At 51.3% G+C, this 13,236-nt stretch overlaps 4 protein-coding genes across 4 annotated transcripts; 3 read left to right on the plus strand and 1 right to left on the minus strand.

Annotated features, from left to right (window-relative positions):
- Positions 1-231: 231 nt before the first annotated feature.
- On the plus strand, positions 232-3,580 carry ACET3X_005734 (uncharacterized protein). Its single transcript, XM_069451869.1, has 3 exons — positions 232-499; positions 547-2,036; positions 2,329-3,580. Exons 1-3 carry the CDS (start codon positions 245-247, stop codon positions 2,345-2,347), a joined length of 1,764 nt encoding a protein of 587 aa, XP_069306094.1. The 5' UTR covers positions 232-244; the 3' UTR covers positions 2,348-3,580.
- Positions 3,581-7,261: 3,681 nt separating this feature from the next.
- ACET3X_005735 (uncharacterized protein) lies at positions 7,262-8,611 on the minus strand (the record flags this gene model as incomplete). The annotated part of the gene is made up of 1 exon (XM_069451870.1): positions 7,262-8,611. One exon carries the CDS (start codon positions 8,609-8,611, stop codon positions 7,262-7,264), a length of 1,350 nt encoding a protein of 449 aa, XP_069306095.1.
- Positions 8,612-9,021: 410 nt separating this feature from the next.
- ACET3X_005736 (uncharacterized protein) lies at positions 9,022-9,888 on the plus strand (the record flags this gene model as incomplete). Its single annotated transcript, XM_069451871.1, has 1 exon — positions 9,022-9,888. One exon carries the CDS (start codon positions 9,022-9,024, stop codon positions 9,886-9,888), a length of 867 nt encoding a protein of 288 aa, XP_069306096.1.
- A 2,596-nt stretch (positions 9,889-12,484) lies between these two features.
- Positions 12,485-12,913, plus strand: ACET3X_005737 (uncharacterized protein; the record flags this gene model as incomplete). The annotated part of the gene is made up of 3 exons (XM_069451872.1): positions 12,485-12,559; positions 12,635-12,794; positions 12,855-12,913. 3 exons carry the CDS (start codon positions 12,485-12,487, stop codon positions 12,911-12,913), a joined length of 294 nt encoding a protein of 97 aa, XP_069306097.1.
- Between the last annotated feature and the right edge of the window lie 323 nt (positions 12,914-13,236).

The following is a 13,236-nucleotide window of genomic DNA, read 5'->3' on the forward strand; positions in this document are numbered from 1 at the left end:
AAAGTAAGATGCTTGGCGGTAATAGTCTTATGACTGAGCGCGAAAACAGCCACACAAATTTTGAGGGGTATGAGGGTTTCGCTGTTGCGCGAAAGGAACAGGTGTTGTCGTGAGAAGGTTGACGGGCGACAATCTCAAGAAATTATTATCTTAGCGTGTGCACGGGCCACTGCGGAGGTGCAGCGGAGCTATCACAGCATCCTTAATTCCAACACGACGATGATGTAAAACCTCAGCTTGCGGAATGAGAGCCATTGTCTCGTCCCTCCGTCGCAATGCTTTTATTCGATTGAGAGCACCCAGACTTCCGGCTTTTTCGCTTATACGAACCACATCGCCGCAATGTGGACCCCGCCATCATGTTCAGCGCATCTTGAATGCGCACACGGAGCGCGCATACCACACCAGCCATGAGGAACCAACCATATACGCCCTCTCCACTGCCAATGGACGCGCAGCAATAGCTGTCATTCGCGTTTCGGGCCCAGCATGTAGACAAGTCCGACTCGCGTTTCCACAAACTATTCCAATGTTGACGTCTCGTAGATATATCAAGGACTATGTCCCTCTACAGCCTTGCCAAAGCCTCGATACGCGACCTTACGCAAGTTATATGTGCCCGGTGTACCTCCCTCACTCGAAACGATACTGGACTCCGGTGCTCTAGTACTCTACTTCCCCGCACCGAACACAGTGACTGGAGAAGATGTCCTCGAACTGCACGTACATGGTGGTCCCGCCATTGTACGCGCCGTTTTGGCAGCCATACCGGAATGCGCAAAGACGTTGGAAGATTCCGAGTCGATGCGCAAGCAGATTCGGTACGCAGAGCCTGGAGAGTTCACGAGACGCGCGTTCGCAAACAACCGGATGGACCTGCCCCAGATTGAGTCGCTCGGAGAGACACTGTCAGCTTCAACGGAACAGCAGCGCAGCATCTCTGTGAGAGGTACCACCTCTTCGCTAGCCGTACGATATGAGAACTGGCGCATGCTGCTGCTGCAGGCACGAGGCGAGCTGGAAGCCTTGATCGACTTCTCAGAGGATCAGCACTTTGACGAATCACCCGCTGTTCTATGCGCCAACGTCGCAGATCAAGTTCGCGCCCTGCAGATGCAGATGGAGGTGCACATTGCGAATGCTTTTCGCGGAGAATTGTTGCGCAACGGCATCAGCGTTGCGCTTCTTGGGGCGCCCAACGCAGGCAAGAGCAGCTTGTTGAACCGCATTGTTGGAAGAGATGCCGCCATCGTTTCCCAAGAAGCCGGAACAACACGGGATATAGTCGAGATAGGACTAGATCTGGGCGGGTGGCTTGTCAAGATTGGAGACATGGCTGGTCTACGCCGGGCTGGAATAGCAGGGGCGGACATTGTCGGGGCTGTTGAACAAGAAGGCATCAGGCGCGCGAAGCAACGGGCGCTAGAGTCAGACGTTCTGATCGTCGTCCAAGACGCTACAACCGAGATGGACCCCGAGGTCATGGAGACGGCAAAGCAATGTGTTGACATGGGCGTTGAAGTTATTGTCGCCCTCAACAAATGTGACCAACTCCAGACCTTTGAACTTTCGCGGACGGCATGGGAGGAGAAGACTTACTCTGCGCTGCGTCTTCCCAAGGACCGTCTGTGCTTCATTTCTTGCACGTCACCGGTGGCACCTTCGTACACATGGAAAAGCGACAACATTCCAGCATTCCTTACCACTTTACAAGACACCTTCAGATCCATGACAGCCGCGTTAGTTCCTGAGTCAGATCCCGACCCGAGCATTTGGCAAGAGTCGTTGGGCGCGACCGAGCGTCAACGTCTTCTTCTCTCCGAGTGTCTCAGCCACCTCTCCACCTTTCTCACGGCCGTTGCCGACCCCTCGGCAGATCCAACCAGATCCGGTGAAGAAAATCTAGACGAGGCCGACGAGGTTGACATTGTAGTCGCAGCAGAGTGCCTCCGCTCCGCCGCCGACGCCCTGGCCCGCATCACTGGTCGTGGTGATGGCGGCGACGTTGAGGAAATATTGGGGGTCGTTTTCGAAAAGTAAGTTAGTTACCTGAGCCAGTTCCTCGCGTATCCTCATGTCGTGTCATGTTCTGGAAGCTCTCGTAAGGCGTTCTACACTTTGGCCCCATTCAGGTCAGACGACAGCCACCGAAAGGGGGCTAAGCGGGCTTTGCTGGGGAAAGCCACAACGCTTATAGTGCAGGCGCTTCTGTGCAGTATCGATTGTTGCACGGGGCGTAACTTTCCCCATGGTGCTTGCGGGCTTACGTACACCTGCGGTGGCGAAGAACACGTGACGAGTATCTGGCTAACATCAATCTTCCTGTAGGTTCTGTGTCGGCAAGTAGGGATCAGTTTCGCGACGTCAGCGGCCATGCTCAGTATACGTTGCTATCAAAATGGCGTGTTATATTGTCTCGGAAGGGGAATTCCTAGGATATCCAACGTCTATCGAAGAAAGAGCAGGAGTGATATCATTCTACGCCCAGGCCACCTGGCCATTCAAAACACCTCAACTCCACAAAACCGAGATCTAGTGATAAAAGAAGAATGACTTGGTTGGAAAGCAAAGCAAAAGAACCGTGAAAATCAAAACGCCCAAACACCAAATGACTCCGTCTCTAGATCTGATACCCCATTGCGTTACCGAATCCGTTACCCAGTCGCTCAATGAAGAGCTTATCCCAACTCATCCAACGCCTCATAATGCCGTATAACTACATATTCTCATGATTCCGAACTCCGTATCCAGATGTCAAATAACTCCGTCGCTTGCTAATGCCGAATGGAAACAAGAAGACCAAAAAGAAGCCGAGGCTGATGAAGAAAGAAAAGATGTTGGTACAAGATAGGAAAGGAGAGGTGATGGTACAGTGTTGAAGGAAACATGAAGATGAGAGAAGAGGGACGTGGCCGAAGCCTAGGAAGTTGAACATGGCTTCATCGTTCGAGACGCCACTTGCGGAATGTTCGTGTGGCGGGTAGTGGGTAGTAGCGAGGCGGGATGGCGTAAGGCGTAGCCATGCTGAACCACGCCGCTATGATGCTGATAGATGTTTCGGATTGCGGGAGCAGCCGCTGAGCTTAGTTGTAGCCTCCACGGCCCATGTTGGAAGACTCTTCTTGGGGAGTAGGTGGTGACATTGTTGTTGTTGTGTGATTTGATTGTTCGGCTTTGTTGTTGATTGGCTTTTGGAGTGTATGCAAGTCGTGCTTGTTGTTTGACGTCGATATCAATGTTCAGGTCTTAGTTGTAACCACCACGACCCATCGAGGTAATGTCTTGGATGTTGTGTAGTTGAAGGTGGGTAGTCTCAGAATGAAACAATGCTGATGGCGAGCAAGACAAGGTGCGTAGAGGATGTATCAGAAAGCCGCTGACGAAACAATGGAACAATGGTAGAAGACGGAAGAAGGAGGTGTGAATGAATGCTGGATGACTGAAACTTTGACTCAAAGGGAAGAAGCGACTCGACTTATATGAAACAAGAGGCCGACAAAGACACCAGAAAATGCACGATAGCAGACTAGGAAAGGTAAGAAAAAGGGCGTTCGGGTGTTGTGACTGAGTTTGATCCGACTGTTCTTGCCTGCTTTTCCCATGGTCCAGGCATCCAAACCGTCTTTATACCGCACAGTTCACCTACCAGTTCTCCCCCCTACACCACCAACCACAACGGCGGGATCCCGTGGCGGACGCACCCTGCTGCGCGCCACGAACTAGGCATCTAGTCATCATTTTGCGGTTACTCGGCGGCCGACTGCGCAGCATGCAAAGCGTTGTGCTTGGGTAGACAGGAATAAGTTTCAGGGTCTGTGGGTGGGTGCGTTGGTGCGAGGGGTGCGTGCGTGCGTGGGAAAGCGTGGCAGTGAGCAGGGAGGGGGGGACCTGTGTCCGCGGCTCGAAACTGGAGCCGCAATGCAATGCACGCGTTAGGGTGGATGGGATGAGATGGGCGTGCGCGGCTGATAGACATCCTTGCACCTGATTACATGGAATCGTAAGGAATCGTGTAACTGCATCCCCCCATTGGTGAGCTTTGTAAGTATGCCGATTGCAAAGCAGGGAGAGTTTCCGTCTGCACAGTGACCGGACGAACATGTCGACGACGCATCTCTGCCTGCTATTGCGTATTCCTCAGCCGTCACGGCCACACGTCTTCTCTCCACCATCACCACTACCACCACCACGCCACGCCGTTACGATTAGAACGCGTGGAGCCCTCGCCAGGGCACTTTCTCGACAAGCGCGGGACGATTCGCGATTGGTCGGTTATTCGTAACGCACGACACAGTCATACAACATTCGTCGCGACAAGCATGTTTCCTTACACCACATGGCGTACCTGCGCAGTGTCCTCACACCAGGAAAATTGCACAGACCTCTGCGAGGTAATTCATCCTTTCCCGTCGGTCGCGCGTTTGGGCGACTTGCAGTTTCGAGTCAATCATCGCAGCGAGCCGGTGGTTACTCATCCTTCACGTCCCCATTTATCGACGATTGCTGTGCTGCACCTCGCTTGGCCGGGGCCGTTTTCCGTCGACACTCGGCGAGGACAATGCTGCGTGTGCGACACAAATGCTCGCAAGCCATGTGCAAACAGGCGAACTGCTTCTGGACGACGTTGCAATGTGTCGTTCCAGATTTGGAGGCCGCCCCATGGTCTTGGGTCGTCTGAGGGAGCGAATAGGGCCGCTCAGGTGGCCGAAAAAGCTGTTTCGAGCCCACTGGGAGATACAGTGCATGGCGGAGCGTTTGAGCCTTACCCGCTTACATGCCTGGTGCATCAAACTGGTGGACTCTGCTTCCCATGCCCGACCGTTGGTGCCTGGACCTCCGGAACGACCCTGGCTTAGGAAAATTTACACATGCGCCAGTCGCGGGACGTGTAGTCCGATCATGACAAAGTATGAGCCATTCGGTGCAGCTAGTGCACAACGTCCAGCTGTGATGCAACACCCCAAGACCCGCTTGTTGCGATAATGCGCAGTCGCTATGCCTTGAATAGGCTAAGCTACCGCTGTCATACTCCAGCTTGGCCAGAAACCTGTCCAAAAAGGTACATGGAAACGCAGGAACAGAGTTTACTTATTGCTGTGCGTCGGCTGAAGACGAGGGTTGTACGCACTAGGGCTGTGAAGTCACATTACTAGTCCACGCCTGCGGGAAACGCTCGTCTGCTGTCCATCGTGACTGGCTGTTCCGATTATGTCGACTTTCACTATCTGCGCGCATAGACAATGGGCACCGCAACCATGTCGAGACTCGGACAGCGACATACGCCTCGAAGCTTGACGACGCCTCAATCCGCACTGTCCAGATACCGGTACGCCCTATGACACTCCCATACCGTTTAGAGAAAGAGGAGTGAGACTTGGCCAATACAACTTGCATAGACGCTCACGTTCGTTCGGTTTCCCGCTCAACTCGGCATCGGGAAAAGTGCCACGTTTTTCGTGACGGAAGGACGCCCATGGGCGAGCCAGCACCACGGCATCCCGACAGCTTGGATAGGAAGATCTGCAGCAACACTACAGCGAAAACCCCTGAGACTATCTATGGGCTCCGATGACGATCGGTACCCAGCGCAATGGGAGCAGGCAATGAATCCTCTGCCGAACGCAGGAAAATGCGCGACATTGGAACACAAGGCTAACCGGCAGGCATATTTGATCGTACAGCGTAGGTGCAGTATCGCGATCTGTTTTCAAGCCATGCGATTGGTGCGTCCTCGAAAACGAAGAATGCGACGTCAAATGACGACGCCGGGGTAGTGGCTTTCGCAATTACAATACGACACCTCTAACCACCAGTATTGCACACGTCGCCGAGGTTCATCTATCACATGAAGACACAAACATCACCGACCCGAAAGCTCTACGCGCCCACCTCGCAGCATATCAACTTGCATCGACAAACGTCTGCAAGCATATCAGCAGCTTCGCTTTCCTTATACACAGCCCCAAAAATAGGACCCCAAACCATATCGATCTGTGTCCTTCAAACAAGCGCGACAAGCGCTTGTAGGGCTGACTGAGCCATACCGTCAGCGCATTCACCCGATTTGGTATCTCCGCGCTGCTGTTCAGCTGAGCTCCCTCATTGGCTAGTCTTGCAGTAGTACAGATGTATTTTGGGACATATGTCAGCTGCAAGAATTCTACCTATCTGGGACATATCTGGCAAGACTTTAGTCACAAGAAGAGCGGATTTGGGTTATTTTGGGGCCTGAAGACTGCTCGACTGGGGAGTCATATGTAGATTAGGAGGCCACGCGTGTGTACTCGGTGTCTGCAACAGTAGATAAGACTAACAGTCTAAATCTCGGATCCATCAACCACCTCGGACATGGTAGCGAGGGCTGTGTCTGCCTACTCGGATTTGACGTAGCATCCATCTTCGCAAACCCAACATCCCCGACGGCCAGATACAATAGTCCGGCGCACAGTATTAGCCACACCAAAGCCTCGCGTACAATGATTTTTGCAACATCATGCTGGTGCCAGGCTACAGAGCTCATCACCGAACATGATCGTCGCACCCGAGACTGAAATGGGTACGCTTCCGCCTTCCGAGTAGTTGCACAATGACACTTCTGAAGTTCGCAACGCCGCAGCACCCGAGTTGCAAGGCCAAAGACGGTGAATACAATTCTCCGAAGCGTATGGTGAAATCTCTGATGTTGTAAGGAACCTGCGTAGTAGGGCACGTGGCTTACTGTTCTAGGTTGCATGCACCGCCTGACCGACATCAGAGGTCCGATGTGCACGGCGAGGAATCAGGAGTCATTGATGCAATTCCGACTCATCGTCCGTGTTCAGACCGCGAAGTAGATATTTGCCACGGCTCCTATCGATTTCTAATACGCCAGCGTTAGCAATCACGATGTTGATTCGGAGCGACCGACCCACTTACTTGGCCTGCAGCCTCGTGCTCTCGGGTAAGGCTGACCGGCCGGCGTCCGATGTACAATCCCTCTACCGGATGCAGAGCAAGGCTGACCACGCCGCAATTACGCGGAAATGCGGGTAGAAGCTTTGAACTCACCACGGCGACGTTGGTAATGCACAAATGTCAAGATACGTAACCTCTTTAATGTATCTCGGAGAGACCGAGAATGAGTCGCGTCCATCACAGTATCATTTCCACCAATCGGGAATAGAGCGACAGCATGCACAAGAGAATGTAAGATGAAAAGGATTCATATGAACAAACAGAGACAAAACAGGAACGACTCTAGGCACGATCTTCTCATCTGCCTTTACCTACTAAAGACCAGCAAATCCGGCTCTACAGTTCCCAACCTGCCAGTCCTGTTCAGCAACCTCCTTGCACTCTGGATGCGCGAAAGAAAAGACCTCGATTCAGGCCGCTGGCTATCGTCAACATCGAGACACATCTCAAGATATGTACGCAACTCGGATGTGTACTCTGTAAATCCTGGATGACGATTCTGGTACAAAAACCCCGGGTCGGATACATCTGGCCGAGGGCGATTGGTCTTGCAATACATGAGCGAAATGATCAACCCAATCTGGTACATGTCAGTTGCCTCCGTTGGCTGAGCACCTTCTGGAGGCACATAGTAACTCGATACAAGCGGTAGATCCTCAACGGGGGTGGGGTGCGCTGCCATTTCGCTATCCGTGATGGCGCAGCCGAAATCTGCGAGTTTGATGTGTACTGGGTAATCGTATGGTGACATTGGTGCGCCGAGCGTGCAGAAGATGTTGGATGGAATGATATCGCGGTGGGATATAGCGTCCCATGTGCCAGGTAGAGCGTCGTCGGGTCCATGGTGGAGGTACTTCACTGCGGACACAAGGGCTTCGAAGACTTGCCATACAAAATCTTCAGGTATGACATTCTCTTCTTGATTGCAGAGTCGAATTGCGTCGAACAGAGTCTTTTTGTCGCAGTATTCTGTCACCAGGTAGGGTGTAGCGTGGCGCTCCGTGACTGGGCTTGGTGTATGCGCGTCGAAGAAAGAAACAATATTAGGGTGAGACAAGCGGCGCAGGATATTAATCTCTCGAGCTGAACAACCGGGATCCACAGCTTCTGAAGTCAGTAGCTTCATAACACGTATAAAACCATGCGTGTTGTCCAGGACCAAGAGGATACCTTGATTACACGAGCCCTTGACTCCCGTAATCTTTTCCTTGATATACCATCGCCCACCAACGATTTTCCCAACAGCAAACTTGTCGCCTGCGCATTTCTCGCTTTCCCGCATAAGTAGCCATCTCTTAGCACTGTCAATTGAATGTCTCCACGTCTCTGGTTTATTGTTGGATAATAGTCGCACGAAATTGGCTAGACCTGGAGCATCAGCAGGATCTTCCTCCGAAACCGTGAGGGCTGTATGATCAACTAACTTGGTAACGATATTGGCATCGTTTTTTGGAATGTCGTAGATCTTTTGGAAGTTACGGAGAGTGAGCTGATCGGGTTGGTCGAGCGAGGGGTTTTCTTTGATCTGGAAGTCGGCAAGGCCTAGCATGGTCTCGCAGAATGCTGATGCTTCGTCTTCGTGAGTCGCAATGCCGCTGTCTTTTCGCTCCAACTTTTGGAGGTTGTCGGAAGCTGCGGCGTCTGTATTTGTAGACATTTTGTAAGGCATGTAATCGGATAGCGGGGATGGGCTGTGGATGACCACGTATCACACGAGCTTGCTTGAGACAAATGAATTTTTCGCGGCGCAGCGGCCAGATATTATAGAACATGCTTCCAGACATCGTGTGAATACTAGCTGATATGTGTTGTTCCTTTACCTAGGTGAATACCAGTGACACAATGCTGAGTTACGGTACGACTAATGGTAGTGTTCTAGTATTTGGTTACCAGTTCTTGAACACTACAAGTTTGTCGTACACACCGCCAGAGCGGTCTGCAATAAAACTGCATAGCGGGAGTATATAAGATAGTTCATAACCTCTTATTCACTTTGTCATCATTCATCATCGACGATAACATTCATCACAATTCCCTTGCTGCAACAGAGTTTCCGGATCTTTCAACATGACATCGAACGTGAACACTACAGGAGAAAAAGACGTTCGCAATGATAGTGTAGTAAGAATATTGGACGAGGCTATAGCAGAACTCAACGACATCACATCTCGTCTAACGCTGTCTACGCGGGACGACCTTGAGCCAGTACCCAACCCAACCACCCAGAGTCCGGAGGCTCGTGATTATACTAGCGAGTTTGAGAAATTCTGCGCCAAATCTGGTGTTGATCAGCCCTACCCCGATCATCATACTCCTTTTCGGAGGTTCCTACATGAAAAAGCATTAGAGCCTCGTTCTAAAGACCCAGAGGACTACCCAGGCTTACAGCACGCTGCCACTCTTTTTCTCCGCGATAGCGAAGCAGAAGATGGCAACAACTTTGATCGCCTGGATAAGGATCTACAAGACACGCTAAAGGACATACTGAATTCCCGGTTCGCGGATGATATAGCGCATGATCGATTCGTACCTGGTCAACTGATTGGCCATGGTATGACCGGATTAGAATGGATGATCACCTCTCAGCTCTTCGGCGTTGGTGGTAGCTTCAACCGTGGCATTTTTCAGGTCGAGGAAAATTTTGAACCAGATTTTCTCGACGATTACGGGACTGGGAACTTTTTCAAGAAGACAATCTCTATCATGAAGACGCTCCCTTCGCCTGCGCTCGATCCTGGCTTTGCTAGTCGAGAAATCTCGATCTTGAAGGATTTAAATCACGACAACATCCTCGCGTTCTGGGATGGCCGTGTGCCAAGAGAGCGACATGAGACAGGCTGGATGGTCACGGAATTCTGCAATAAAGGTACGTTGAAGAATATTGTAGAGACGTACGCCAAGGCAGATGCCTCGATTCCTGAACTCTTCGTCTGAGCTATCTTGGAAAGCTTGGTGCGAGCCCTAGTGTACTTGCACTACGGTCCAAATCTACTCAAAAAGTTCGATCGGCAGAAACCTGGAAGTGAGGCTCTTGAAACTACTAAGGATGATTCTTGGGATCCTGTATACCATCGCGACATAATTCTGACCAACGTATTCTCCAACTCTAATCCCTGGGATGTGTCCAAATATCCGCAAGTGAAGTTGGGCGATTTCGGCTGCGCAATGAAGCAATCAGAAGTTGACACGAAAGACGACAAAAAATACCCTTGGTCAGATGAAACGCCGACCATGGATGAGGACTATGTGCCACCGGAGGGTCAGTATGCCACAAAAGCAGTCGACGTATACCAGGTCGGGTTACTCATGTGGTGTATCGTGCGGAACGATACGAGTCCCTCTAGGAGTCTCATTATAGAGGCGTTACAACCAGAAGATGTCGAGACTCCAAGCTCTTCTCGCTACTCGCGCGAGCTGCTGCGCCTCCTCAGAAGGTGCGTGAAGAAAGAGCCAGAAGATCGCATCGACTTTTTGCATCTGTTGCATCTCATCCGGCACGACAAGAATGTTCTACTTTCTGAAAACCGCTTGCCTTGGGTCGAGCTACTCGCATGAGCCTGCTACTTTCTTTTCGTCGTTGAAGCTGTCCATAGCTGAGAATACTTTGCATGAATTACCCATAAACGTACCCGATAGATGAATCTATTTTATCCTGCACAACCAGGTACTACACCGCTCCACGTCTGGAACCTTGTACATCCCATCTTTGCCTCCCAAATCCCGTCTTGCTCGCCTTGTTCCACTTCTTCGCCGATCTAATCGGCGTTCAGTAACTTCGGCGACTTCGTGTTTGCATCAAGACCGAACTACCACCGCGCCAAGGATGCATTGCTTCATAGGATGTCATCCATCGCAAGGCACCCGATGCTTCTAACTCGTCGCGTGCAACAAATCTTCCAAGTTACGCGTGTATGTGGACACATAAGCGTCCGTCAGGATAACTTTCATGTGGGTCAGGCGGGCTATGTGGGCCTATCTCAGGATCAGGCCGGCGGTCCGTCGAATGATGAAACGCTACGTAGTTGTGACACCTTAGATCCAACGAATGAAAATACTGTGTCTTCTTAATATTTGCCACCGCACATATTGTTGGACAACGACCGTCGTCTTCCGTCGTTATTGCAATACCAGAAGTGGTGACCTCAAAGAACAGAACGTCTTGAATCGTGACATCGCTTGGGCCCAGATAGGGGAGGATTTAGAGCAATCATTTTGTTTCGTAGATCTGAAGATTCCCGGATACCGCCTTGCGGGGCCGCTAGGTCCATATGGAGATAAGATCGTGGCTTTGAGGGTACATAGATTGCGCCAGCAATACCCTCGTAGGCGGTCTAAGAGGGGCCAGGGAACTCTGCTCCAATCGCATCACTGGCTCCAGTGTGTGGTACTCCTTCATCTCCTGACGCGCAGGGGCGAGCACTCACTTCGCATTGCCATCCGCTGATCAGATCCCGTCAGAAAGCTACTGACGCGCTCCTTCGTCCGCCAATCTTCTCTTCCTACGATTCCGCTCCGCGAAGACTGTATGCGGTGCAGCTCTGCAGCCCTGTGAACTTCTCTAATGAGACATAGCTTGCGTGGTTCCTGGGGGCCTCGTTTTTGGCGATCGCAATCACATGTAGAAGGGGCTCCACAAGTGATGTGGAACATCGTCGGTGTAGACCGCCAGTAGGCTAGGGCCAAGCATCGACTACCCGCCGCTAGTGCCGCCACCCGTGCGGTTTAACCTCGGGAACCATTGACAGTTCCCCATTACGTCCTCACTTGTTGCGATTTAGTCTGCAACGTTAACTTTGGTATTGTTTCGTCCGTAATAACATCGTCTGCCATTTGCCCATGGTGGAGTGAATACTGTATGCGTCCATGGCACCGTTTACGGAATTATTACAGTATTATATTGTTGCGCAGGAAATTTCATTCCAGCGCTGCTGGTAAGCAGGCACGGCCACAAGGCCGTATACATGGATAAAGCGCTTCGATAATCGTCGTCTGGTGGAGACTTCAAAGATCAGACGTCCTAATTCTGATGCCGCTATATGGAATTTACCATCAGGCGAACACCACCATGGACGAGATCAACAAACATCGACTGTGAAGAAAGGCAGCGCAGTAGTTAGCGGTCGGTATGACTCCAGCAGGATGATTTAGTTCGTCCTCCTTTCGGGAGTAACCTGTTGATCGGCGTACTCCAGCCGTCACTTCAACTTCACTACTGGGTGCCTTACGATATTGGCTGCGACCTTCCGCACGGAAGACGCCTTAGGCCACCTACACTTGGCTCTTCAGTGGACTGCAGCGACTTTGAGCAAAAGGCTCCACGGCTGTTTGCCTAAAGATGTCGGGATGTTGATCGCAAGCCTGAGAAACGTATAAGTATCAGCCTGTTCTTTCTTCAAATGCTCATCATCCAACACAGTCTACATACCTCCAACACATCTTCACCTCACTTCCACTCCAAATACTCCATCTGTGCGTCTCCTCAGGCTGTTTCGCTCTTGCTTCAACTGACCCAGTCTCTCAGAACTCCAAAATGCAGTTCACTCTCGCCTCCGTCATGGTCATCGCTGCCGCTCTCGCTCCAGCAGTCAGCGCCTTCTCCGTCACCGTAAGTGTTTTACTCAGACCCTCGATAGCTCTTCTTCTCCCAGCGCGGCCTTTGCTGACTTGATACTCTCATTAGAACTGTGAAACCGGACAGTACAAGAACTACGGCGCAAACGGCAACAGTGGCTGCAAGGGCTTCGTCACTGGCAACAAGGTTGCATACGACAGCAACAAGGGTCTCACCCTGAGGGTTTTCGGTTCGACCAACTGCCAGGGCACTGCTATCAAGGAGATCTGTAAGTATCCACGTATCCAAGCCATGCAGAGATATGCTGACTCTATATCTCCTTTTGCAGCCCAGCAGAACACCTGCATCGACGTTGGCTTCAACGGACTGTCCGTCGAGGTCTTCTAGATCGGAAGCAGCGTCTCAATTGGCGAGAAGGAAGAGGAAAATCATGTTATCGGATAAGGGAAGAAACCTGGAGGCGACGCTATCCAACATAGCCTAGTCGTCCGCCATGTGCCTTAGCTATCCGGAACTGTTATAGAAATAGTCAACAATGAACTTACACATTAGTCCCGATTTTCCAATGATGACTTTCGACAGGCGTCCCTGCCTCTTTGTTCTGACGTCCATGGCCTAGCTTTGATGCGGCAAATTCCAACAGACAAACAGTGAAACAAGAACTTGCAACAGCTCGTTGTGCGAAAGTGCCAGAAGGTTCTTGGAGTTGC

This window comes from Alternaria dauci, chromosome 5, assembly GCF_042100115.1.
Source record: "Alternaria dauci strain A2016 chromosome 5, whole genome shotgun sequence".
In the NCBI taxonomy this organism is placed as follows: domain Eukaryota; kingdom Fungi; phylum Ascomycota; class Dothideomycetes; order Pleosporales; family Pleosporaceae; genus Alternaria; species Alternaria dauci.